Here is a 27,275-nt window from a genome sequence, read left to right on the forward strand (position 1 = left end):
CAGATGACATTTCTGGAATGAACAGAGTTTAAATACAGAACCTGTGAAGAAAATATACAGAAATGAAGGAGATTTTTTAAAAAGGATGAAAAGAACAAGGAAAGGATTTTGGAAAAGCAGGAGAGTTCAGACACAACTAGCTAGCAGAAGCTACAAGCTACAACTAGCAAGTAGCGATTAGCGTCTAGCATCTATAATAGTTTATAGTTTGAAGCTACTAGCTAGATGCAACTATCAGCTACTAAATAGTGGTAGACAGTAGCTTCTGCTAGCTACTAGCTTATAGTTCCAACTAGTAGCTAGTTGGTACGGGCATCAAACAAGCACTAGATTCAAACAACCTACTAGTTACTACTAGCTAGTAGTTTCTGTACCAATTAGTGCAGAAGCCAGGAAACAAGAAAAGACAGTAAGGAGGAGATGTGGACGACACAGAAGGAGAAAGGAATGAAGGACAGAAAATAGGATGCATAGAAGAAAGAGAAAAACAAGAAAGATGACAATGGAAGGAAGAAAAGAGAAATTAGGGCACAGGGAGGGAAAGGAAGGAAAAAAATGAACAAACAGCAGAACCAAAAACAAGAGAGGAAGGTCACAAAAAACAAAGAAATAAGGGAGTAAGGCAAGAAGAAAGAAGGACATCACATTTACAAAAAAGGGATAAAAAAATGTTCATTATCCAAAGACTTTTCCACACTTTCCCAGAACGGAAAGGAACTACGTTTGTTTCTTTTATTTCCCACTTAAACTTTAGGATACGTCTGTCAGTGTTTGCATCTAAAACTAAAGAAAGCATAAAAAAATCTAAAAGAAAAAAGATTTTAAAAATGTTCTCAACTGACTGGTAGCATCATGGTGAACGATGAACACATGAAATGGGTGAAAGTCTCTGGTTTCTCTTCTTATAGAAAAATTAAGTGCAGTTGTGAATCGATCAGTCGGAAGAAAGATTCGTGGACACTTGGAGTCGCCGTTCATGAAGTTTTCAGTTTTAGCTTCTGGTAATGTTTCTGAGAGAGAAGAAAACAGAAAATGGGAAACCAAGAATGAGCCAATAATTAGTTTTATAAGTGTTTTTTTCTTTATGTGATTGTGCGTACCTGCAGGTTGTCGTAATGTTTCTGGCTGCTACAGTGGATTTTCTTGGCGGTGCTTTCATTCAAATAAAAAATGGAGCACAAGTTACAGAAAAATCCAGACTTGGGGACCACGAATTCCTCACCTGGAAACAAACAGGGGGGAAAAACATGACTATGAATTTCAATCGAATGAATTTCAATCTCTCTTTCTTTTATTGTTTCTCTAAATGTGTGAGTTTGTCACCCAGAGGATTGCTGGGGTTAAATGGCGGCAGCTGGAAGTCCACAGGAACACTTGGAGACTGAGAACGGGATCGCTTCACTTCGGGTTTGGTCAGATCTTTCTCCTGTTTATCAACAACTGAAGAAGAACGAAAACATCTTACAACTTTTCCTCGTTCACCAAGAATTCAAATTAACTACTTTGCAAATAAATCTGTGCTAAAGTCCTTCCATTTCTTGAGTTTTCTGATTTTAGACATAATGAATAAACACCACAGCTAGAATATCCAAATCACAGTTAAACTTAACCGTTCTACAACCTTGTGGCTGAAAAAGTCCTTGAAGCCATTAATTCACTTTACTCAATTTTTTTTTTTCCAACTAGTTTGGTTCAAGTTTTGTCTCAAGCGAACATTAATCCAAATTTTAATGAACATGTCATAAATTCTGGCTTGGATTCTAAAAATTATCGTCACAGCTGAGAAAAGAAGCCAATGATCCCCACTGATGATTTCTGAATACCAACATCCAGTGTGGGCTAAAGGCCTGCAGAGCCATCATTGCTTAATAACTATATAAACAAACCTGTGTTGTCGTCATGTTTACGTTTAGAAGACTTTGAAGTTTGTACGTTTTCCTCCTTTTCTTCTTTCTTGTCATCTGAAGTCGACAAATTCTAAAATGAAACATTAACGGAGTTAAAAACGATCATCTGAGCTGTTTAGTTTTATTTTGTTTACTGAATCAAAACTTTAATATGTTTGCACCTTTAGACGGCCCACTGATTGGTCCCGAGTTCCCTGCTTTTCCCGTCGATCCTCGTCTGCCTCTTTAGGAGCAACAACCTCCTGAGTTTCTTCCTCTGCGATCTCTCTGTTGTAAGTCGCAGCAGCCGACGCGTCTTTCCCTCCTCTCTCAGGTAGATTCACTGACTCATCAGTAGCTCCTTCCATCGACTCTTTCCTCTTCTCTTCTTTCCTATGGTCTATTTTTGACGTACTCCTCTGTTTCTCTGCAGGTTGATCCTCTCTAGCGGCCCCTGCTTCATCATCCTCCTCTCCAATAGGTCGCCGTGGATCTTTTATCTGTGAGGAAACTGTATCGTCATTTGCAGCCATTTCAATTTTTGTCTGACTTTCTTTCTGCAGGCTGGATTCTACCGTCATGTTTTTTTCTTGATCTTCTTCTGGAGAATCTACAATCTGATAAACAGGCTCTTCTTTTTCTTCCTCAGTTTGTTTTTTACTAGTTTTGCTGTCTTTCTTTGGTCTTCCTCTTCTTGGTTTCTGTGTAGTTGGTTGGTCATACTCAACATGGTCCAGTTCCTGATGAGTAGCGTCCGCCTCCCCAGGGTCACTCGTCTTTGTTGGTGCACTTTCGTTTAGAGGAACATCTTTTTTTGGAGTTTTCTGTTTTTCCTTAGAATCTCTGACTGGTGTGCATCTTCTTCTTGTGGGGGTCTTGTCTTCCTTCGTCTTAGTATTTTCTTCAGCTTTCTTTGCTGTGTTTTCTCTTCTTCTAGTCGATCTCGTCACCACTGGTTTTTCACTGGGACTTTCCTCTTCCACAGAGTCTAAAACTGTGAACACTTCCTCTTCTTCGTCGTCAGATTTCTTAGGTTCTTCTACAGGAGGTGATGTCTTCTCATCTTTTCTGTTTCCTCTGGGTGTTTGTCTCCTACTACAACTCCCTGTGGTTGAGGGCTCTTGAACTGAATCGTCTTCAATGGAGTCCACAACTTCATAGACCATTTCCTCGAAATCCTCAAGACTCTCTTCTTTTTCTATCTTGCTGTCCTTTCTTTGTACTGCAGGCTTTGTTTTGTCCTGTTGCTTTGGTAATTTTTCTTTTTCACCTTTAGATGTTTTGCTTTTTGACTCACCTTCTCCAGTTGGTTTGGGATCTCCAGAGACGATTTTACTGTCTTTTGTTGCTCGTTCTGATTCCGTCTCAGTTTTTTCGGGTTGATCGTCCAATGAATCTATGACCTTGCAAGTCTCTTCATCTGTGGGTTCATCCTCTGCTTTAGACAGAAAGTCAGTGGGAACTACCAGTTTCTGGTCTTTCAAAGTGTCTTTGCTGCCATTGTGGTCTTTGTTAGAGGTCTGACCAACCTCTTTGGAGGTTTCACAGACTCTCTCTGATAAAAGGATGTCATCTTTTTGTTTTACACCACTGATATTTGGAGTCTGGTTGGTTTCTTCACTTGTCACTTGGTTTTTATCAGATGATCCGTCAGAACTCTGGGCTTCTTTAGCCTCATCATTTTCAGAAACCTGCATCCTTGTGGGAACTTCTTCTCCATCATCAGCTGTGGCAGCCTGATCTTTAAGTGCACCGTCCTGCAGCTTGGTGGACTCATCTACTTCCATTTCCTGGCATTCATCTGATGGGCCGTTGTCATTATCAGCTCCCTGATGAGTGAGATGGTCCTGCTCAGGTCCAGATATTTGGATTTCAGTTCTTTTGTCTTGATTGTCATCCTTGTTTTTCTGTTCATCAGATTTTTCATTAATTGAATTAAGAACTTGTTTATTCTCATTGCCCATCGTCTCCTGTGTGCCATTTTTCTTATCCTTTGCTTGGGTTTTCTTCCTCTCATTGATGGATTCATTCTTTTTTGCGGAACAGCTCTCTGCTGACACATGGTGGTCAGACCTTGCCACTGCACCCTGTGTAGGTTTTGCATCCTTTTTATGCACCGACTGAGTTTTTACAGATGATTTAGTGGCTGCCGCTGGTGAACGGACACTTCCACCTGCGGATGAGGGTTTTGATGACCGAACGGGAGGCTTACTCTGGTTTGACTGAGATTTCTGACCAGAGGAAGGTGGAGTTTTCCCAAACTTTGAAAGTGAGGAGGAACTTTTAGTTCCCCTGGCAGACGTAGTTTTGGTTTCAGATTTCTTGGACTCATGGAGGCTTTTTTGCTTGTTTGCTGATGACGAAGTGGATCGAGAGGATGAGTTGCCTTTTGAAGACTTGGATGAGGAAGAGGCCGACTTTGTTGACGTCTTTCTGGAAGCTGAGCTCTGCTTGTCTTTTGTCTCTCTGGATGTTGGCTTTGGTGAGGAAGAGCGATCTTCTACAACCATGTCTTCAACATCTTCATTAATTTCATCAACTGTTACAAAATCTCCAGAGTAAAAGTCAAGCTCATCAAATTCTCCTAAAGAATGTATAGTTTTGTCCTGGGTGGAGATAAAATGGCAGACTTTAAAACTATTTATGTCAATTTTGTAACCAAAATGCAAGTAAGATATAAAACAGACTAAAAAGGGGAGAAAAAAAATTACATTTACTTTTGTGTGGGGTGGGTGTTTCTGTTTTGCATCCTCAGGAGTCGTCTTGCTCTGCAAAACGAGTAAAAGTATTTATGAACCACCTTCAACACTTGATCGAGAATCGAGACTTATTTAGAAAGTCTAAATAAAGCCACCATTACCTCTTTGTTCCTGTTTTCAGTTGCGGCTCTTTCAGTCAGTCTGTTCTTGTTCATTGCTGCTGTTAAAGTCTTGAAGCTGTTATCATCCACATGGGGAAGTTCAGCAGCATTTTTACCCGGATCACTGACGGATGTTATGGTGGAGGATTCAGCAGAAGCTTTTGCAGATGTTTGAGAAACTGAAGAACAAAAAAAAAAAAACATAAAATTTTCAAGGACCTGACTGAGCCCGATTCACACAGAATATCACAACACACCAAAGCAATTCTTTTTTGTTTTTTAGTAGAAACTAACCTTGCTGTGTATCTGTCTTCCTTAGAGACAATTTCTGCTTTTCCTCAGCTTCAGTTTTGGTTTTCCGATCTTCCACAGAAGTTGCAGTATTTTTCTGCTTCTCTGATGAAGCTTTCACAGATTTTTCTTCAGATTTCACAGGTTTTTCTTTAAATTTAGCTTCAGATCTCATAGGTTTCTCTTCAGCCTTTGCAGATTTCTCTTCAGCCTTTGCAGATTTCTCTTCAGCCTTTGCAGATTTCTCTTCAGACTTTGCAGATTTCTCTTCAGACTTTGCAGATTTCTCTTCAGACTTTGCAGATTTCTCTTCAGACTTTGCAGATCTCTTTTCAGCTTTGACGGTGGTTTTTGGTTTAGAAGTTGATGTTTTTCCTGCTACGGTTTTGTTAGGCTGCTTTCTGACCTGTGATGCCTTATTTGGTGCAGATTTGACACCGTCTCTCACAAGTTTTGAGTTTGTCACCGGTTTTTTAGCCTTATCAGCAGGGGGTCTCTTTCCTGCAATCTTGGATTTTGGGACCACTGAAGCCTGATTTTTCCCTCCAACCGTCTTCCCAGTGCTTTTCGCCTTCATACTGGATTTGCTGACAGTTTTAGAGACCTTCTTTGTTGCGATGCCTTTTGCTTTGGAAACCAAGACTTTTGCTTTTGAGACAAATTTGCCTGCTGTGGTGTTTTTAGTCTCAGACGATGCAAGCTTTTTAACTTTCACAGTGACGTGGGATTTGGTAGTTTCAGAACTGGAGACACCAGATTTTCTGTGAAGAAAGTCAATAAGGAGAGAAATAGAAATGAAGCACCTTGGCAAACTGTTTTAGTTCAAATTTATTCTCATAATCTCCGTTTTTTTAAGCATTTCAAACTGGGTATCCTGAGGCATAACTTACTTCTGTGGAGCTGTCTTCTGCAGAGACTTCTTCAAAGTGGTGCCCTATAAATAAACAATATGTTGTAAGTGAGCTGTTGACGGTGTAACATTAGTTTAGGTCCAGACAAAGTGAAGTACCAGTGGTCTGTCAACAGAGATGGGCAATCCCTTCACGTTGCATCTCGTCAAGCACTGCAGTTTTTTTGCATCCTCTGCTTTCTCAAAAATCACACGCGCCTAGAGGAGAAAACAACTAAACAAAATGTACAGCCACAGCAAGGTGCATGGATGTTCTGGAGTGGCCCAGTCAAAGCCCAGACCTCACAGGTAGAGAATGAGCTTGAGCATCACTCCGTAGTGGAACTACAACCAAAAAGGCATCTAAATAAATATTGACTTGAGGGGAATGAATCTGTCATTTTAGGTTACCGTATTTTCCGCACTATAAGGCACACCGGATTATAAGGCGCATAGAATAGACGCTGCAGTAGAGGCTGGAGTTACGTTATGCATCCACTAGATGGAGCTGCACTAAAGTGAATATCAACAAAACAGTCCGACTCAAGGAGAACCTTCCACGACTGGGCCGGGCATGGCCGGACGATGGTCACCCTTCTCGGTTCGCGCACAGCATGTTGGTGGAGAACATGGTGCTAAATGACCTGCAGACGACCTGATTATAGACGATCGGTAGGTAGATAGGTCAGTCAAACTTTATTAACAAACCAGCGTTCTGACAACTATCCCAGCATACACCGCGCGCTTCTTCTACTAGGGGCGAAAATGAAGCCGGCAGCTGCTCACCGTAGTTGCTAGACCTGTTGTGGCTCAATATTGGTCCATATATAAGGTGCACCGGATTATAAGGCGCACTGTCGGCTTTTGAGGAAATTGAAGGTTTTTAGGTGCGCCATATAGTGCGGAAAATACGGTAAATATTTTGGTCATTTTGTAAAAATATGTTTTCACTTTAAGAAGGGATTTCTGTTAGTTGTTTTTTGTCAACAATACTTATTTTGTTGATCCCAATTGATTTTTCAAAGCAAAATAAATAAAAACCATACTTTTTATAGGCAGAGTATAACAAAATATGCAGATATACAGTATATAAAGGAGGAAAGGAAATACCTACCTTCTTTGTTAATCTGTACATAACTAGCGATTTTACTTTTCCAAATTTCTCCAAGGATTCGACCATGTCGGTGTGCGAAAGAGAAGTAAAAACACCAGAGAAATTCACCATGCAGGGAGTCATGGATCTACCAGGCTGACCCAGGAGAAGATAAACAAATAAAATAAATTAATAAACTGCTTAACAGATAAAAATAGCAGCCATATTGGCTAAATGAAACCAACCGCAGGCTTTGTTGAAGAGCTTGTCCCGCTCTTTGGGCGGCTGGACGTGGCCTTGGATGATTTATGGGAAGAAGTCGTCTTCTCTGTCTTTGAGGACGACGAGGCAGCGGAGGATTTTAAATTCACCAGCTCAGCCAGTAAAACGGGAGCCAGAGTTTTAACCATGGCCTCCAGGTCGGTCTGTTTGGACAGAGACTGAACAGCTGGAAAACAAAAAGGCATTTTGTCAACTAAAAGTTAAAGAGTTTACCAACTTCTTTAAATGCTAAAGATTAAAACTCTTTGATATTCAAACCTTTTTTTCCCAGGATTCTTTTAGCCAGCCTGTCGGCACTTCTGGACCTCCTATGCCCTGACACTGATCTCTCTCCTGATGACCGCCTTTCATGGCTTCTCCTCGGTGACGAGCGTTTCTCGTAGCTTCTTCTTGGAGACGATCGGCGCTCGTAGCTTCTCCTCGGCGACGACCGCTTGGCTTCCCTCCTCTTGGGAGAGGACAGTCTGTCGTAACTTCTTGAACGTGAGCGGTAGCGTGACAAAGTTTGGCGATCATAAGAATCAGAGCGGGGCCTAAAAGGAGGAATTAAAACAGTTTAATACCATAAAATTCTCTTTGAATTTTGAAAAGAAGTTTTTCTTCCACACCTGTGAGTGTGTTTGGAGGCATGCGGCGACCGTGATCTGCTACTCCGTCCCCCTCTTCTACTTTCAGAGCCATGATGGTGGAGCGGACTCTGAGATCTTGCAGGACTAAATCTTTTGTCCCGTTTTTCCTTTCTGTCCTCTGACCCACGTCGGCGGTGAGGAGCAGGCAAACGCGATATGTTCTTTTGAAACGATGTCTGTCGGCGGTTCTGCAAATTATGGCCACGAGTTGCGTGTTTAGGATGGGAATCTAAAGCCGAAGCACTAAAAAAAAAAAAAAAAAAGAAAAGACAGATTAAAGTGCTGTTAAAGCAAAACCTTGGAAACAGCACGATAAGACGACATAAAAATAAACCTACCACATTGAACTCTTTGCAAAAGTGCAAAGAGTTGCGCATCAGACAGCGTCAGCTGCGGCAGTAAAGTTGTAAAAGATTACATCTTTCTTTAGGATAATATTGACCTCTTAAGATCAAAGTGTTGTGGTCCAAACTTTGGTCTTTTGACATCCGAAAACAATTTATCTTCAAACATATTTAGTTCTTTGTCCTGACAGATCTATGGTGAATTTCGTCCACAGTGAGTCTTCTGGACAAACACTTACCTGCTGATGGAATGATTTCAATAATTCATGTCCACAAATGCCAACAAAGTATAAAATAAGTAAAATCTACCTTGATCACGAACATGAAGACTCACTCTGGATAAAACAGATTTGTTTGATCTGTTATGATAAATTTTACTATGTTTGTTATGTTTTCAGATGTTTTGACTAAATTAATGTTAAGATGTCATAATGAAAGGTATAACAGCTTCCTTTGGTTGGGGTGTTTCATGTAAAAGAGTTTTTTTTGTTTGGTATACTTTGCTTGTTTATTATACTTTTGTTGAATTATTTTTAATTTTGACATTAAATGTATACACACCATAGTTTTGATTGTTGAAAAACTAAGTGTGTTTTTATGCCACAAATAAAGTTCTTTTGTTTTAAAATTATGGTCTCAGTTTGGTCCGTCGTGCCATCGGATAAAAGGTCTTTCCAATCCAAGCTAACAGTCGATCTCTTTCCCTTCACTTCCCCTCCAACAACACAAACAGCAACATGCAAATATACACCAATATTAATTCACCATGCATCCCTAATAACCATGAATGCAGTCCAGTTGAAAGGCCAGAGTTACCTCAAGAAATCTGGAGTCCTCCCATCCCACTCAGGGTATCTGTGGAAAATTAAACATACCAATTCAAATAAAAACTTCTGGGATTTGTTTGTGGACAATAACAGGGAAAAAAACAACCCTGCAGAAGAACAATGGATGTGATCCAACATATAACATCACGCTTCCGATCGAGTCGTTTTTAAAATGGACCATAAGAGATGAAACACGACTGGCTGGAGTTTGCACACCAATCCAGGAGCGATATGCATTGCACAACAATGCATTTTCCTTGACACTGATTGGCTGTTGGCCTTACAAGTGGATGTTCTGCAGTAGTGCCAAGATGGCTTCCTCTATATTATATAGGGTATTTTTGGGGATTGATTTGGCAGTTATAATCTATTTTAGAGGAGATCTCAAGCATTTGCAGATTTTTATCTATTCACAGGTGGCTGTGGTCCCTAACCGAAACGAATACCAGGAGTCCACTGCTCTTGTTCTTGGTGTCTGTTTTGAACTTGTATCCGACCAAATATCCGACTTATATCAGACCACAATGAATTATTTATCTAAGAAGTTAGGTTTTCCCAAATTTAGTGTTTTACCACCTTGTAGGAAGATATAGTAAAACAGAGACTGTACTGGCTGCTGAAAGTCCTGGTCTGCCTGTATTATTTGATCTGGTCTGAGAGTAGAGCTTGAACATCTCCAGGATAGAGAATGCTAGTCAAACCATTTTTTTAAAAAATTTCAAAGACTTAAGTTTATGACGGACAATAACTTTTTAGACAATGTCATCATCATTGGATGGCCTTCTAAAATATGTCAGAACCACACTGACATATTTTAGAAACCAAATTATTGACTTGAAAGAGTAAAGAAACATGTTAACATCTGGCTAGCACTTCAACAAACATCAATAATAAGACATGAGTTATGTTAACTCGGACATAGCCTGAAAGACAAAATATCATCCAAACATTATAGTAGGGTTCTTGACCCAGCTGATCCTATCTTACAACACCCAAAAGTTCATTGTGGAGATTGTCAAGCAAGACAAAAAGAAATTAAAAAGATCAGACTAACCTGTCCCTTAGTAGTGTGGTGTTCCCAAGATGAAGACCAGTATTCTGGTGGGAGACCCAGTCCTATTCACAACAAACAAATGTTTTAAACACCATACTTGTTAGCATATCGTAAAGCAGCGTTTCTCAATACCGCGCATCAGGGATCACTGCCCTGAATATTTTAGATGTGCCACCGGATTTGAGTGATTGCTTGACCTCCTCTGCATGTCATCACCCACCTGTTCAAGTCAGGTGTGTGGCACAAGGGAAATACCTAAAACATGCAGCTCAATGGTCCTTGACGACCAGAAATGAGAAGTACTGCCCTAAAGTAAGTCGGTGAAACCTTTAAAAAGAAATGTTCACACATCTCTGGAATCTCACACGTTTCGCTTAATGTCAAAACATTAAGCAACAAATGAACTAAACAGCTGTTTGCAATAAAAGAAAAAGAAATGCTAGCAAAATTCTGAAGGACCCGTAACCTACAAAACCTAAACATAATCATATTACATTTGATCTTGAACACAACAATTTACAAATCTTGGTTAAAATAATGTCTTCAACATTTTCCCAAAGTAAGCAAAAGCTTGATAAACTCCTTAAGGGGTTTGGGCAACTCCGGTGTCCATCTCTTTGGTCTTCATCAGAATTTGAGGTTCCTGAAGGGTCATCTGTGGAAGGTGGTCCGCTTCATGTCAGGACAAAAACATTCCAAGAGGGGAAATTATAGCTGAAGAAAGAGATGGCTGTGGGCCAGAAGGGGCGGGGGAAGCATTCCATCCATCGTCCATACCCATTGGCCCTGGAATGGCGGCGAGTGCTTCTCTCCAACAGACACTGGGCGAGAGGCTAGTAAACCGCATGTCGATCACAGGGCAACACAGAGATACACTGGAAAAACATTCATAGACACACTCATAACTAAGGGCAATTTAGAGAGACCAATTAACATTAGCAACTTTTTGGACCGTGGGAAACCTGGAGAGAACACACACATGCACAAGGAAAAGATGCTAAGTCCATGCAGAAAGACCCGAGGCCGGGATTTAAACACAGGGCTTTCTCGCTGCAAGGCTCAGCAATATTTATATTTCAAAAATACAAACTTTAAATGAAACAAAAAGTTTTGTTTTAAAAATATGTCCTCTTCACTCCGACATCAGGAGTTATAAATGGTTCCAACGAAAATGTATCCTCTTACCTCCTTCGGCAATAAACTCAAACATCTGGTCAAGTCCCAATGATCTGTCGGCTATTCCAGATTGTTTTTGTTCATGTCTATAAAGCCGCTCGTTTCCATTTTCGTCAGCTGAATCACAGCTTGGTTCCACATCCTTTCATATGCAGTTTCGAAACAATCATGGCTAATCCAGTAATATCCATGATATCCTAAATAAATCTCTATAGGTCCAATTAAAAAGGGATTTTCTGATGAGTGTCAGTTCATCAAATTACTTCAAAATGACAAAGTTCAACAACTTTGAATTACAGAATAGTTCAGAACCATCAAAGGTAGAAACATTTTGGTACACAACCCTAAGTTTTGAATGCATTATTGTTAGAAGTCTAGGTTAAACAATAATCTACGCCTTTCCTTAAAATAAGCTTCTCATTATGTCAAACAAAAAATCATCACGAATATGTCCAACACACACCAACCATATCCTACTTGCTATGGGAGAAATCTGCAACCATCCACTCACCTTCAAATTGGTACATTGTTTAATACAAAGAGAACAGGTATGAGGAAATAGTCTTGGTGTTGCTGCAGAGCAGTCTTCCATAAGGGCTAGCGGCGGCAGATGCTTTGGCGGCCCAGCACGAGTCATGGCATCCATCTTGCTTGGCCCTGGATTAGGTGGAGCAGGATGCATGTGTTGTAGAAATGGTGGTGGCTTCGTCACAGGCTGTGGAGGTCCCTGGTGCCTCTGTAGCTGTTGCTTCAGTCCACCCTTGGTTTTATTCTTCATCTCCAAATCAGGAGCTTTTGAGGCTTGCCTTGTAGATTTGCGCTGATTGTCATCATGACTCTGGACATTGCTGCCAATAAGCACGAGTCCAGGGCGCCCAGGATGAACTCCGCGAATCAAATTCGAGGGTGGTTTGGACAGCTGGGTTTCAGAGGCTGCCTGGTGAGCTGGTCCTGGGTTCTTGGATGGAACTTCAGGCATGAGTTGTCTTAAATCTGTGTCCTTGTTCAGTTGACCAAAAGAGGACAACTCTGATTTTGAGGAATGTCCATAGTCAATCACTTTGCTTTGTTTGACAACCGTCAAAGTTACTTGATCTGGATCCAACACTGGCCCTCTGGAGGTAATCAACTCGTCCATTTCACCCATACTCCTCATGGGTTGAGCTTCATCGTAGGATGTTGAGTGAACTGAAGTTGGCGCTCTCGTCTCCTTCTCCAGTCGGATTTGCCTTAAGATGAAAGGCAGGTTGTCGGGGGTGATCTGGTGTTCGGGGTATGACGTTAGGCGGTGCAGGTCTTCCCTCAGAAGCCCAAACTGCTGGAGGATGTCCGTGGCCGATTCTGAAGTGTATGTGGAGTGAATGGACTCCCAAGGAGGCGCAGATTTGTCAGACATACAAGTGTCATAATTACCCAAACTAACAAAGGACTGATTCCCACCTTCACCACTGCCTAGGAAGGTGGGTGGAGCAGAAGGATACATTTTTGACGACTCTTCCACTGAGGCCCAGTTCAAGGAGGTGCTGTCTCTCTCGACAGTGAAGGGTATGTTCACTTGAGCAGCAGGAGGTGGCAAATATGACTGCATCCCAGTGTTTGTGGATGGAAACGTGTCTCTTTCAACATTGGTAAATTGGGTGTTTTGGCTTGCAGAATTTTGCATAGCCTCCTCCCTGGCTCTGCTGATGTTCAAGTCCAAACGTTGGTCTATGTCCTTGTCTACTGGTACCGTACTTCTCTCAGGTCTGTAGTTTATTGGCAAACTCAGAAGGGACGGGATAGGTCCTCCAGATGGTCCACAGTTGATGGCAGTAGACCCAGAAGAGCCGGAATTGGAACCAGCGCCAGGGTGAGGTGGTGGCCTCCGAGGGTTCATCTCCATTTGTCCACCTGGGTGTACATATGCTCCTTGGGGCCGCATCCTCTTACCAGGGTTGAAAGGATTATACATGGGATGAGACATGGTGTCAGCAGTCTTCAGAAGGGTCTTCAGAAGGTTCAGGAGACCGATGCCCACAGCAGTCGGCGAAGGTGGTTTTGTGGCTAAGTTTGGAGCAGGTGCGTTGGGAGTTTGTCGTTCAGGTCACAGGACAGCCGCAGACCAGGACGACATTGTTCATAGATCTAGCTGACCCAACTGGAAAGATGGAGCCTGCCCTCTGGGCAGTGGCAAGCTCCCGGGAAGCCCGCCAACATGGGGGGCTTCTTCGGTGCCCAGGAGCACAACACGGGCTGCAATTCTACAAAAGCAAAGAAAAGCTGAAAAGTTTAAAGGAACAGAGAATGGGGTTAGAGACTGGGGCTAGACTTTAGCTTGGTGGATGAATGAAATCCAACAATTGGAAGTTCCCTGCCCATTAGCCAACTCTTCTGTTAGCTAGGCAGATATCTTAAAAAGATTCAGGTGTTAATAAGTGAGAAAGAATAGAAAGCTAATGTTTCTGCTATTTAAGAATGAATAGAGGAAACACTGTCACTGGAATTAATACATCCCTAGAATTTGTTTGTTTTGATTTTGTTGTATTTGCTTAAGCAACTAAAAAAAAGTCTGTTAGCCACAGGTTTTTCATTTTAGATGGCTGTATCTGTTGGAGCCTTCTGGTTTAATACAATGACCATAACTTTTATGATACAATCAGTTTTAAGAGAATAAAATTATATATTTGTCTTGACAAATCCTAAAACTCAAATGATCTGTAACAGAGCTTACTGGCTGGTAATAAGTCTAATAAAGACCTGGAGCCTAGAGTACAAAGGTTGCATTTTAAAATATGTTAATCTCAACAAACACCTGGATAAAACATTTGCTTCTCCGGCACATTTTTGAATTAATGTGAAGTAAAACAATGTGTACCATATATATTTCTGTCTGATTTTCAATATTTTGCCATTTATTTCAGACAATAGAAAGTGGAAAAAAAGACAAATATGTCAAAATTTTGCCCTTACTGAACAGTATTTTTATTCTTTATTTTGTTTTCATAATTTATCTTTGAATGAGCCTATTTGTTGTTATTGCCTGAGACGTTTCTGCTGTTGGGCAGAATAAAATATATTTTTATTCTATTCTAAATGTTTGTCTGGGCTTAAACACACATGTACCTGATTTAAAAGAGTTTCCAACAACCCGACTTTCCTGTGCGAGGACATTGTTTTTATCGTGCAAGCGAAAAAAAATCATAAGTAGAGACCATATTTATATCTATTTGTATGTTTAAAAAGGGGCTTGTCATTCCTCAGTGTGTAATTATTAGCATGTGATCTGAATGTACACAGGAATGATTTTGTGGGTGATGCTGGAAAAGAAGTATCTTTGTATTGGCTCCTGTAGATTATACACCATACATAGTGAATGTGACTGGGATCAGTATACAAAAACTAAACAAATTACATCAAAAGCAAACATTTAAGAGTTTCCCAGTTTAAGAATTCATAAATACTGATTTCTTGGTGGTTGCTACATGTTTTTTATATAAAATATAACGATAGTTTATATAAAGTAGAAGCAGGGGGAGAAGAGAGACGAGTTAGTAAGGTTATAGTGTGTATTAACTATATCTTAAATAATCTCCCAGTCCTTTGTGGTCTTTCTGGTCAGGGGTCAGTCAGGACAGCCAGTGTTGTGGTCAGCGAGATGATTCTTGGGGTGGAAAACAGAAAAACCCGGTATAAACTCTTTCACAGCTCCATCCAAACAGTCTTCATGACAGTAGGGAGTTGCTACAGAGCTGCACGGCAAACGGGGGGAAAAGAAACCGAGGTATAATGGGGCTTTGCTAGCCCCATTTGACCTGGAAAACCGTATCTGCAGCATAAACAATTCTCACGCAAACGGTGAAATCACAGAATATAGTAAAACATGTGTTAAATAAATATCGAGACGCACCCTTAAATATGTCATATCGCAATAACATCTCATTATTTTTCATTCTGCTCCGTTAGTAGTCGATGAATGTTACAAATTCATCATTTTACATGAAGCAACGTTGATGCTAATATTTCCCTCGGCTACAGGGGAACACAACACAAACGGTCAAAATGAAACCCGAAAGCAACGACTTCTCATCATTCGGTATTTTTTACATTCACTTCAGTTACATACCACTCAGCAAAAGTGTGTTAAAAGTCCACTTATCACGAACTCAAACAGCTCCACGGGTCGATTAAAGACTTATTTTTAGCCTCCATTCACGTCTTTCGTTCTTTCGCATCAGTAAACGGATATGACCTTTAAGTGTTTCCGGTTTGAGAAACTTCAGTTTAAAAGCACGAAAGCGAAGAACCATTGAAGGGGTCCGCACCATTTTCACGACGGCGTATGCCGGAAAACCACCTTTACATTCATGAGACATTTTAGCCCCAAGTACTAACTAAATCTTTAGAACTTTACATGACTTATACATATAAGCTGTAGAAAATTTGTCATTTAGTGCCTTAGGACAAAAAGCATTTCTAAACCTAATAAAAAAAAAGGTACTCGATGCAATTCTTCCAATAAAAAAAAACTGAAATTTGCATTTGTTTTGAAACTAAGCTTAAAAATGGCATTTTTAAGCTTAGTTTTTAAGCATTTAAAAGCAATATTTGATTTAGAAACGAAATTCAGATCAAATTCTTCCAGTCAGATGTTGCTGTTTAAGTTTTAATTAAGGCCTTTGTGGCAAGGAACAGGAGTTCAATTTTAATATGAACAAGAAAAAATGTTCAGGTTAAAAAGTAGCAAAAAAAAAGAAGTAAAACATAAAGAAAGATGACTCGTATGTGTGGTACATATACCAAAAAACCCAGTGATGTTTTCATTCATTTTTAATCATCTCAGTCATCAGATGTCACAACAGAAAAGGATTCAAAATGACTCAGTCTTTACTCTTTCACACACAGACTAAAATTAACTTTCAAATCAGATAATTACACTTTATGAATTTCTTTACATGAGACAATACGTTTTCACTGTATTTTTTAAATAAATGTACAGAAATGAAACAACACATTGGACCCTTGTTTAAAGAGAAAAGTCACAACATAAACAAAAGTTGAGTCTCAACTACAAAACTAAATGCAGAACAGCAGCTTCCATTAGTCAGGAACCGTTAAATAAAACTGAACTCAACTTTGCATCAAACTGATGCACTATGCTGTGACACTGAGTGACAAATGAATGTGGAAAAGTTGATGGTAACGTAACCTTTTGATTTGTAGAATAAATCTATCATTTGAACAGTCCACACTAGTAAACAGCATTTCATTTGCTGCCTGTTTTTCTCAATACTTATTGAGTCGGTAGTAACTTTTAGTTGTTTACCTTCCTAATTAAGTTAGCAGCAAAATACTCCAAAATACGTATATTTGCCACTTTTAGCTGGGGAATATATAACTTATGTATAAAGAAGGCACAAAAAACTGACGAAATACTGAAAGGTTTAAGAAAAATAAAGAAAAAAAAGTTACAGCTCAGTCCATCATGGTGCTGGAAAGCTTTGGTGGTTCCTCATGTTCCAGGAAAACGATCTGATCAGTCCGAAAGCGAGCCTTGGACATTTTGTTGAAGTCTCTGGTAATAGTTCTGAGAAAGAGGAACGGAAGACAATCAAAGACCAAGACGGAGTAAAGGTTTTGTGTTCTGAACTCTGAGCATGTCTGTGCGTACCTTCAGGTTGTCGTAGTGCTCCTGGCTGCTGCAGTGGACTTCCTTGGCCGTATCCTCGTTTAAGTAAAAAACAGAACACAAACTGCAGAAAAACCCAGACGTGGGATTCACAAATTCCTTACCTGGGCGGGGAAAGGGAGAAAACAGGAAATGATTCCCTTCCATTTTGCATCTATTTCCCTTGTTTTGTTTTTGTAATGTGTGCGTTTCTCACCCAGAGGGTTTCTGGGATTAAACGGTGGCAGCTGCAGGTTTGCAGAGACACTCGGAGACTGAGAGCGAGATCGTTTTGCTTCGGGTCCAGTCAAATCCCGCTTCCGTTTATCCACAGCTAGAAGAGCAAAGATCATGAATACAGGGTGAAGTCTTCTCCAGTTTCTTACCTCAGATTTAAAATTTAAGCAGTAAAACCTGTTTTACAATTTGTGAACAGCTGAAACTGAACATCAACTGGTTTAGGGTAGAATATAAAAAAATATATTTGCTGGTAATATGACATGCAGGCCGTAACTACACATCCATATTGGCTTTTCTGCAGACCTGCTTAAGCTGCTCACAATTGCTTTTTAAAGTTTCCTACTGTAAATACATGCAATTTTGATTAATCGCAATTAATTGCATTTTAATTAAAAAACATAGAATTGACAGAATAAGCAATATTTTCAATGCAATTCTGCTAAATTATTAAATAAATACACATATGAGCTCATTAATAAAGGCATTTGGAATCTATTATTATATAATAGATTACATTTGTAAGTGCTTCGTACAATAGCACTTTGTACGAAGTGCTATTATAAATATTCAGTTTTCAAGTGTTTCAGCAAACCCTGATCATTCATGGATGATCTCTGAAAAAAATCCGTCTGTAGAAATGTGGATGTCGGCCTTTGGGCCATCGGCCCGCATCGTGGTGTTTAACATGCTGTGTACCTGTAGCGTCGGCCCTTCTGTGCTCTTGTTTCTCTGCTTCCTCACATCCTAATCTCAGTCCATCATTAGGCAGAGGCTGATGTTCGGTAGAAGCAGCTTCGGTGTTCTTCCCCTCCTCCGTCCTCTGGGTCTCACACTGAGCGTCACCTGATGGACCAGATGTGTCCAGAGTCGAGGAGGAGTCCAGGGAAGCAGAGGGCAGGGATTTATTTTCTTCCTCTTCTTGTCTATGATTTTCTTCCTTCACTGTTTTGCCTCTGGTAGATTTTCTCACTGTAGAAGGAAATTAGTAAATTGAGTTTAAGGCTTTACTCTCTGATTGAAGCTTTAGGCAGCTGTGTTTGTTACCAGGAGTCTGTCGGCTTCTCTTCCTGGGTCGACCTTTTCTTGTTACTGCTTCCTTTTCCTCCTCCTCTTCAATCTCTCCCACCTCATCAACAGTGACAAAGTTCCCACTTTCCTCTAAAACAAAAGGTAAAAACATTTCACACTCGTATTCAAACCTACCGGTCTGTACAAAATATTCTTTTCAAAACAGAGTTTTAGATTGAGAACGAAGTTATGCAGAACAGCAACGTTAAAAATGTTAAACAGAACAGAGACTTACAAAACTATAAATGTTTCAAGATGCTCCACAGGTACAGATTTATGTCACCAGGTGATGAACTTGTACCACTTTGAGGCATTCAGTCCAAAACTATTTCTACAGAGAGATTTATTTCCAACACAGTAGAATAGACTGGAGCCCATAAAACAAAATAAATCTCAGGGTGTTTTCAATAGTTTAGTAGTCTCGGTTCGATTCGGGACTAAAATTGTTTGTTACACTTTGAACTGGTGCGGTTCGCTTTTACACAGCACTCTGTCAAACAAATAAAAACCCTTTCAGCACGTTGTTTTCCTCCTCGCCTGTGGTGGCGCTGCACCAAGAACCACTGAATGAAACGACACAAAGAAAATATTTTCTGACTAAGGTCCAAGCAGCGAACGCCAGGGGCCTGTTTTACCAAGCAGAATTAGTGGCTTAATAAGTTAACTTCTGCCTCAGTTCAGGATTTTCAGCATAATGAAGCTGGTTACTCTTTACCTAGACCTGTTGCCATGGTTACTTATGCAGGAAATCTAACCCTCTCGATATGAGATGAAACCAAAAAGACTGATAGCAAAGTCTTCTAAGGACATTAGTCACGAACCTGTGGTGTCATCGAGTTTACGTTTAGAAGAGCTGGAAGGTTCTTTTGGATGATTATCGTCATCTCTGTTGTCCTCAATCTGGGTGGTTTCTGTCAAAGTTGACGAGGTCTAAAGGGAGACAGACAAGCCAGTGAGATTCATGATGCCATCTGTGACACAATGTTTGATTCAACAAGCTATAGTTGGATCTCAGCCATACTTCTGGCTGTAGAGAGTCCTTGGATTGGCTCTCCAGACTCTGAGGCGGGGCTTCAAGCTGTCCTTCCTCTTCCTCAACAATCTCATCCAGTGTAACGAGATCCTGCAGTTCCACCTCCCATGTTGGAGCCTCTGTCACAGCTTCCTCTCCGACTTCATCTTCTCCCACCTCATCAAGGGTCACCAGATCCTGGGCGTCGACTTCCACCTTTTCTAAATCTTCTTGACTCGTCTTCTCCGGCTCCCGCGTTGATTTCCTGCTCCCTCCTCTGCTGCTGCTTCGACTCCTTCGCTCCCTAGTTTCTCTTTCCCTGGACCTTTTCTCCTCACGGTCATTTTCTCTTTTCTGAGCAGCAGCTTGCCTTTTCTTCAGTTCTTCTTCCTCCGCCGCGTCATCAGGATAATCTTCCTCATCTTCACTCACCTGATCCAGGTTCACAAGAATATTTTCGGTTGCTTCTGTGTCCTTGCTCTTCGGTGAAGTTAGTGTACTCTCCTCTGATGCACCAAGGTGATTATTTGGCTGATTTAAAGACTCGTCTTCCCCTACAACGTCTGCCTTCCCCTCAGTATCAGAGCCTTTAGCAGATAGATCCTCTTTATCCTCCAATGGTTTACCAGCTAACTGGGTCTCCTTCCCTCCACCTGTTTGTCCAAACGGTTCTACAGTTGAGGGGCTGGACAGTACGTGGTCAGTACTTGCTACCAGATCTCCTGTTGTCTCACGCTCCTCCTGCATGGCTGTTTCTGTCATTGTCTCTTCTTGAACTTGATCTTCTTCCAGCGAATCTACAATTTCATAAATTGTCCCTCCTTCCTCCTCATTTAATAGTGACCTAATCATTTCCTTCGTTATGTCATCATCTGCAAAAGCGCTTGACGTTTTTGCGCACTCGGATTGGTCAATAGGAGCTACGTCATCAGCCACCTCATCCTCAACAGAGTCAAGAATCTGATATGTTGCTTCTTCTTCATCATCCTTTCTGGGCGAGTCAACCTTCAGATATTCTGTTTGTTTTTTACTTGTTTTATTGTCTTTCTTTGGTCTTCCCCTCCTTGATGCTCGTGTTGCTGCCTCAACAACCTGTTCCTCAACAGCATCCAATACTTCATAAGTAGTCTCCTGCCCACCCAAGTGCCTTGCGTCATTCTTCATCGTTGGTGCACTTTCCACTGGAGGAACACAAACATCTGGTTTTGGAGTTTTCTCCCTGTCATTTTCCTGGGAATCTCTGGCAGGTGTGTGTCGTCTTTTTGTGAGGTTCTTGTCTTCCTTTGTTTTGGGAAACAAATTGGTGTTGGCATTTGCAGCCATTTCAACTTTTGTCTCACTTTCCTTCCGAATATGGGCTTCTACCATCATGTTTTTTCCTTGATCTCCTACAGAATCTACAATCTGATAAACAGGCTCTTCATCTTCCTCAGTTTGCTTTTTACTTGTTTTATTGTCCGTCTTTGGTCTTCCTCTTCTTGGTTTCTGTGTTGTTGGTTGGCCATCCCCAGCAGCATCCAATTCTTCATAAGTACTGTCCTCATCGCTAGTGCTTGCTACCGCAGCATCACTCTTCTTTGTTGGTGTACTTTCCTTTAGAGGAACTATGTCTTTTTCCTGAGAACCTCTGGTTGGTGTGCGTTGTCCTCTTGTAAGGATCTTGTCTTCTTTCATTTTGGGAAACAAAACTGTTTTGACATCTTCAGTCATTTCAACCTTTGCCTCAGTTTCCTCCAGATGAGTGGAAGCTACCATCATGATTTTGTCTTGATCATCTTCTGCAGTATCTACAATCTGATAAACGGCCTCATCTCCCTCAGTCAGTTTATTACTGGTTTTATTATTCTTCTTTGGTCTTCCTCTTCCTGGTTTCTGTGTTGCTGGTTGGCCATCCTCAACAGCATCCAGTTCATCAACAATAGTGTCTTCCTCCCCGGTGTTTACTACAGCAGCATTACTCGTCTGTGCTGGTGTACTTTCCTTTACAGGAACTACAACTTTTTCATGGGAATCTCTGGTTGGTGTACATCGTCTTCCTGTGAGGGTTTTGTCTTCACTCAATTTGGTAAACGAAACTGTGTTGAAATCTGCAGCCATTTCAATTTTTAGCTCACTGGATTCAACCGTTGTTGTATTTTCTTGATCTTCTTCTAGAGAATCTACAATCTGATAAACAGGCTCTTCTTCCTCAGTTTGTTTTTTACTTGTTTTATTGTCCTTCTTTGGTTTTACCCTTCTCGATTTCTGTGTCATTGGTTGGCCATCCTTAACATTCAATTGCTTACAAGTATCGTCCCCTTCACCAGTGCTTGTTACAGCAGTGTCACTCTTCTTTGTTTGTGCACATTCCTTTAGATAAACTCCGTCTGTTTCCTGTGCATCTCTGGCTGGTGTGCGTCTTCTTGTGGGGGACTCGTCTTCCTTCGCTTTAGTAAGTGAAACAATGTTGACATCTGCAGTCATTTCAACTTTTGTCTCACTTTCTTTCTGAAGAGTGGATGTCACCGTCATTGCATTTTCTTGATCTTCTTCTAGAGAATCTACAATCTGATAAACAGGCTCTTCTCCTTCCTCACTTTGTTCTCGACTTGTTTTATTGTCCTTCTTAGGTCTTCCTCTTCTTGGTTTCTGTGTAGTTGGTTGGTCATACTCAACAGCATCCAATTCCATGTAGGTGGTGTCCTCATGACCAGTACTTGCTACAGCAGAGTTACTCTTTGTTGGTGCACTTTCCTTTAGAGGAACATCTTTTTTTGGAGTTTTCTGTTTTTCCTTAGAATCTCTGACTGGTGTGCATCTTCTTCTTGTGGGGGTCTTGTCTTCCTTCGTCTTAGTATTTTCTTCAGCTTTCTTTGCTGTGTTTTCTCTTCTTCTAGTCGATCTCGTCACCACTGGTTTTTCACTGGGACTTTCCTCTTCCACAGAGTCTAAAACTGTGAACACTTCCTCTTCTTCGTCGTCAGATTTCTTAGGTTCTTCTACAGGAGGTGATGTCTTCTCATCTTTTCTGTTTCCTCTGGGTGTTTGTCTCCTACTACAACTCCCTGTGGTTGAGGGCTCTTGAACTGAATCGTCTTCAATGGAGTCCACAACTTCATAGACCATTTCCTCGAAATCCTCAAGACTCTCTTCTTTTTCTATCTTGCTGTCCTTTGTTCGTGTCACATATGTTCTTGTTTTGTCCTGTAGCTTTAGTGAATTTTGGTCTTCTTCATTGGAGGTCTGACCAACCTCTTTGGAGATTTCACAGACTCTCTCGGATAAACGAATGTCATTATGTTGTTTTACCTTACTGCTATTTGGAGTCTGGTTGGGTTCTTTATCATCAGCTGTGGCAGCCTGATCTTTAAGTGCACCGTCCTGCAGCTTGGTGGACTCATCTACTTCCATTTCCTGGCATTCATCTGATGGGCCGTTGTCATTATCAGCTCCCTGTTGAACGAGATGGTCCTGCTCAGGTCCAGATATTTGGATTTCCGTTCTTCTGTCTTGATTGTCATCCTTATTTTTCTGCCCATCAGATTTTTCTTTGAAGGAATCAAGGATTTGTGTATTCTCATTATTGCCCCTCTTCTCCTCTGTGCTTTTGCCATCCATATCTTTTTTCTTATCCTTCACTTCATTTTTCTTCATCTCTTTGACATTTTTAAAATCTGACTTCAGATTCTGGATCTGTGAGCTCTGTCCCTCTGCGTGTTGAATCTTCGATGTTTTCATCCTCAACTCTGACTCAACAGTTTTTGCAGAACAGCTCTCTGCTGACACCTGGTGGTCAGACTTTGCCACTGCACTCTCTTTAGGTTTTACATCCTTTTTACCCACCTGCTGTGTTCCTGCAGATGATTTAGTGGCTGCTGCTGATGATGAACGAGTACTTCGACCAGAGGATGATGTTTCTGATGACCTAACGGGAGGCTTACTCTTGTTTGATTGAGATTTGTGATTAGAGGAAGGTGGAGTTTTTACAGAACTAGAAGGAGTGGAGGGAGAAGTTTTAACGCCACTCACAGATGAGGTTTTGGTTTCAAATTTGGGAGGTTCAGAGGAAGGTTTCTGCTTGTTTTCGGACTCAGACGTGGAACTTAAAGAGTCACTGCCCTTCTCAGACTTGGATGAGGAAGAAGTTGAGCTCTTACAGTTTTTTGAAGACCTTGTTGAGGTCTTACTGGCAGCAGAGGACACATCGGGGCTCTGCCTTTCTGTTGCATCTCTGGATGTCGACTCTAATGAAACAGAGGTGTCTTCAACCAGCGTGTCATCCATTTCCTCACTAATCTCATCAACAGTCACAAAGTCTCCAAAGTTGAAGCCAAACTCATCAAAAGGGTCCGTGTAGTTATCATCGTCTTTGCTTTCGTCCTGGGTGGAGAAGAAACGACATTTACGATTCATTTGATTCATAACAACAGACAAAATCTTATATGTCAACTGTTTTTAGTAAAATATACGGAGAATAAAGAAAATCAAATCCAAAAATATCATGATTCGGGAAAACAGCTCTGCTAATTTACCTTTGTGAGTGGCGTGTTTTCCTCCTTCATACCTTCAGAGGTTGTTTTGCTTATGGTGAGACTCTAAAGAACCAAATAAAAAATATCAGTTTTTGGACTTTTAAAGCATTTTTAGATAACTGTGAAGTTCAGCCACTGGTCAAGTACTGAACAGAAAGTATACATTAAATAACAGCATTTAAGTCCCAATTTTGATATTGGGCATCATAAAATATCTAGAGTTACTGTGTTTGCAGTAGTTTTCAATACGAGTAGGCATCTAGATGCCATGATTTAGAGCCAGTCTCACCTCTTCACTTGCTTTCTTTTCTCCCTGTCTTAGTCTGTGCTCACGAAGTGCTGTTGTCAGCACCCTGAAAAATTCTTCATTGATCTGAGGAAGTTCAGCGTCGTCGTCCTCCAGGTTGCCCAAAGCCGCGACTGACATGGTGGAGGTGGACAGATCAGGCGTGGCTCGGTTTTCTGCAGGGATGACTGGAGCGCTGGGTGACCGCTTCCTCTCAGGATTTTCATTGGACTTACGGGACGCAGTCGGGACTGCAACGACCCCTGCTTCGTTTTTTCCAGCCATCATATCTGCTTTGACAGAACCTGACTGGATGGGTTCTGCTGGAGTTGGGGAAACTGAGGCACGGGTCTGAGGTGGAGGTTGTTTCTCATTATGAGAGTCTTTTGAAAGAGGCTGCAAACAAAACAGAAAGCTAATATTACACAGTATAAAGGTAGAAAAGGACAAAGTATTTGACAGTCCAGAACGATGTCATGCATGACGCATCTTCAAGCTCGTCTTCTTCCCATGTAAAAACAGCTGCACATATTTACAAGTAACCAAACCTGGTGTTAATCTTTATACATTTGTATTTTAAATGTTTTAATTAAGAGCAAAGCAGAACTGAAGGTGAATTCCTGGTTTGAGTGCAGAAACCTGGTGAATAAACCTGATTCTGGTGTTTATATTTGCATATTTTACTCAAGTTAAACTCGCAGCAAGTTGTAGCAAATTTGCTGCAATGGATTCTTCCATGTATTTTGCAAAATTAATGTTTCTTTTCTAAATAAATAAATAAATAATTATCCACTTATTCCACACGAATGATGAGCAATACTTATGAAGAGTTTTGGAAATAAAAACTTACCGTCGAGGACTTGACAGTTTTCTCTGCTGTGCGTTCTGCAAGACAAGATGTTTTAGGGAGAAGTGATGCGCAAGCTAAATGAAAGTATGATCAAATACCGACGTTATGCGACTTCTTACTTGTTTCTTTTTGCTGCTCCTCCTTTTCTGTCTTCACCGTGGCCGCGAGGGAGAAAAGGTCAGCCGGTGCCGCTGCGGCTTCATCAGGCTTCGCTTCAGCAGATGTTGGTTCGTCAAGCTTCACGGCCACGACGTCGCTCACAGGTTCTGGTGTCAGATGACTGCTTACATCTGTCACAGATTGTTCGGAGTAAAAATAAAATGAGTTCACGCAAAGATTTATTTTCACATCATGCTCATATGAATTCTAAAAACACTGGAGTTAATTATCAGGACAACTTTTTTCCTAAAGTAACCTGTTTAACCCTGTGAAAGGTAGTGAGTGGTGGCTGTCTGCTAGTTTGATCAAGGTTCAAATAAAAGCCTCAACAACATAGAAATAGAAAAACTGGACCAAGTTTCTTTTCCTCAAACTTCATCCCAAACACTTCGTAACTTGATAAAAGATCTCCATACAAGCAAAAATGGTTTCATTTTGCTTTTATGCAACAACAAAGGGATGTAAAATATTAAGGGATTTCCTAAAATGCAGTTTTTGAGCTGACAAGGCAGAAATGATCCATATATAAACCAACATGGACGACAGATAAAATGTATCAGTCAGTTTGCTGAAGCAAGTTAAAGAAAACAGTCCCAAAGATTTTGAGGATCTATTTCATTTTTACTTACAAAAAAATCTATTTCACGTAAGTAAACATAAGTCCTAAAAATGTATGTTACTGCTGTTGCATATAAATAAAGATGTCCAGAAAAAAGATCTTTAAAACATTGACTAAACACTCCAACAACATAACATCAACTGAATCTGCCATCTGATATCTACTGAACTAGTCGCCTTTCAAACCCACGATTTTTTATGTTTCTTTTTGAAGTATCACATTAGAAACAACTGAAAGAAGCTGCAAGGTTTTAAATAATAAGAAAAGAACTATTACTCGCTTGAGGTGGTTTTTGGATTTTCCGAAAAAGAGTTAATGTGCAAAACGAGAGATGAAAACACATTTTTCGGTTAAGTTCAGCGAGTGACTGCATTCACTAGTGTATCTGTGCCTTACCAGAGGCACCACAATAGAACTCTCCATTTTTCTGAGTTGTTTGATTCATGCTAGTTGGCCTGTGCTAGATCCCCTTTACTCCAACCATCCCTAATGTCAACATCTGGTACAAAATTACGCTAAACCAGTAGAAGGAAAAATACCTACTACGCATTTTCTACTTTACGTCATTTTAATAGTTTGCTCAAAATTTGCATGACAACTGGATGGAAACTGTTTCAAACTCACCTTCCTGCTTCGTTTCTGTCTTCTTTGGAGACTGTAGCTGCTCAGTTTCTGTCTTTAACTTTTCTGCTGGGGGTTCTGATTCCTCCATCGGACACGGCTGGACCTGCGATGAGTCTCTCTCTAACATTTCTTCAGTTTTCACTGCGGTTTGCTGTGTTTGACCTGGATCAGCAGCGGTTTTACATGGAGACGACGAACACGGTGGAGTTTTAACTCCAGCAGCTGGTTTTACAGTTTCTGAAACTTGGTCTTTGGACTCAGCAGAACTCAAAATTTCCATGGGTTCTTCTGGTTCAGCCTTTCCAGGTTCAGCATCTTCAACTTTGATTCTTACAGAATCCACTTTGAGACATTCTTCTACTTGATTCTCTTCAGAGGTTCCCTCTGTGTCGACGGTTTTGGACACCAGGGGGAGCTCTTCGCTTTCTGCTTTGGCAGCAACTGGCTGGTTTTCTGGTGCTGCTGATTTGGACTCCAAGTCCTTCACACCCAAAGCGTCTGGTTGGGTTTCAGCCTTCACCAGGTTTGACGATGTTCCTGCTTCAGGAGTCACTTCCATTTTCTCCTCTTTATCTTCATCACAGACAGTCGTATCCGACGTCTTCATCACCTCAGCGGTCTCACTGGGAGTTTCAGCAGATTTTATTTCATCACCTTCAGGTTTCGTGTTTGTTGCTTCGTCTTTAGAATCGTCGGCCGTCTTTACTGGACTTCTGGTTTTTTGGACTCCTGGGCCTTCTGTAGTTTTAACTCCAACCGGTTTCACTGCACTTTTCCCAGCTGTATTGGGTTTCTTTACAGCTACCTGCTTGGTGGGGACACCCTTTGCTTTTGGAGCAACTTGGCCTGTCGCTATGGATTTAGCCCCAGGTACAGCACGTGCCTTAGCTTTTCCAGTGGATGTTGTACTGGACTCTGCAGACTTTCTGCA

At 40.9% G+C, this 27,275-nt stretch overlaps 2 protein-coding genes across 6 annotated transcripts in view; both read right to left on the minus strand.

The window, feature by feature from the left end:
* Window positions 1-72: 72 nt before the first annotated feature.
* Window positions 73-14,145, minus strand: LOC106944684 (zinc finger protein 638-like). 2 transcript variants are annotated; one of them, XM_015027872.1, is made up of 17 exons: window positions 11,843-14,145; window positions 10,156-10,217; window positions 9,091-9,129; window positions 7,910-8,173; window positions 7,560-7,834; window positions 7,265-7,467; window positions 7,041-7,175; window positions 6,047-6,145; window positions 5,928-5,971; window positions 5,041-5,798; window positions 4,747-4,925; window positions 4,604-4,654; window positions 2,069-4,492; window positions 1,887-1,977; window positions 1,324-1,440; window positions 1,101-1,222; window positions 73-1,010 (listed from the first exon to the last, which is right to left on the minus strand). In XM_015027872.1, exons 1-17 carry the CDS (start codon window positions 13,292-13,294, stop codon window positions 975-977), a joined length of 6,351 nt encoding a protein of 2,116 aa, XP_014883358.1. In that variant the 5' UTR covers window positions 13,295-14,145; the 3' UTR covers window positions 73-974. The 2 variants fall into 2 exon arrangements, with proteins under 2 accessions (XP_014883358.1, XP_014883357.1); XM_015027871.1 differs by having other exon boundaries at window positions 4,598-4,654; window positions 11,843-13,312.
* A 1,974-nt stretch (window positions 14,146-16,119) lies between these two features.
* LOC106944683 (uncharacterized) overlaps window positions 16,120-27,275 on the minus strand; it is a 37,114-nt gene continuing 25,958 nt past the window's right edge. For 3 of the 4 annotated variants that reach the window (XM_015027866.1, XM_015027867.1, XM_015027868.1), the window contains exons 11-22: window positions 26,345-27,270; window positions 25,062-25,232; window positions 24,943-24,977; window positions 24,096-24,488; window positions 23,807-23,869; window positions 19,305-23,654; window positions 19,105-19,213; window positions 18,260-18,373; window positions 17,912-18,184; window positions 17,193-17,309; window positions 16,979-17,100; window positions 16,120-16,894 (exon numbers count right to left, since the gene is read on the minus strand). In XM_015027866.1, coding sequence (XP_014883352.1) covers window positions 16,844-16,894; window positions 16,979-17,100; window positions 17,193-17,309; window positions 17,912-18,184; window positions 18,260-18,373; window positions 19,105-19,213; window positions 19,305-23,654; window positions 23,807-23,869; window positions 24,096-24,488; window positions 24,943-24,977; window positions 25,062-25,232; window positions 26,345-27,270 — 6,724 coding nt within the window. In that variant the 3' untranslated portion in view covers window positions 16,120-16,843. The remainder of the gene's footprint in view (window positions 16,895-16,978; window positions 17,101-17,192; window positions 17,310-17,911; window positions 18,185-18,259; window positions 18,374-19,104; window positions 19,214-19,304; window positions 23,655-23,806; window positions 23,870-24,095; window positions 24,489-24,942; window positions 24,978-25,061; window positions 25,233-26,344; window positions 27,271-27,275) is intronic. The other variant, XM_015027869.1, reaches the window with a different exon arrangement.

This window comes from Poecilia latipinna, unplaced genomic scaffold (genome assembly GCF_001443285.1).
Source record: "Poecilia latipinna isolate Pla-1442-1.1 unplaced genomic scaffold, P_latipinna-1.0 Scaffold108, whole genome shotgun sequence".
Lineage (NCBI taxonomy): Eukaryota > Metazoa > Chordata > Actinopteri > Cyprinodontiformes > Poeciliidae > Poecilia > Poecilia latipinna.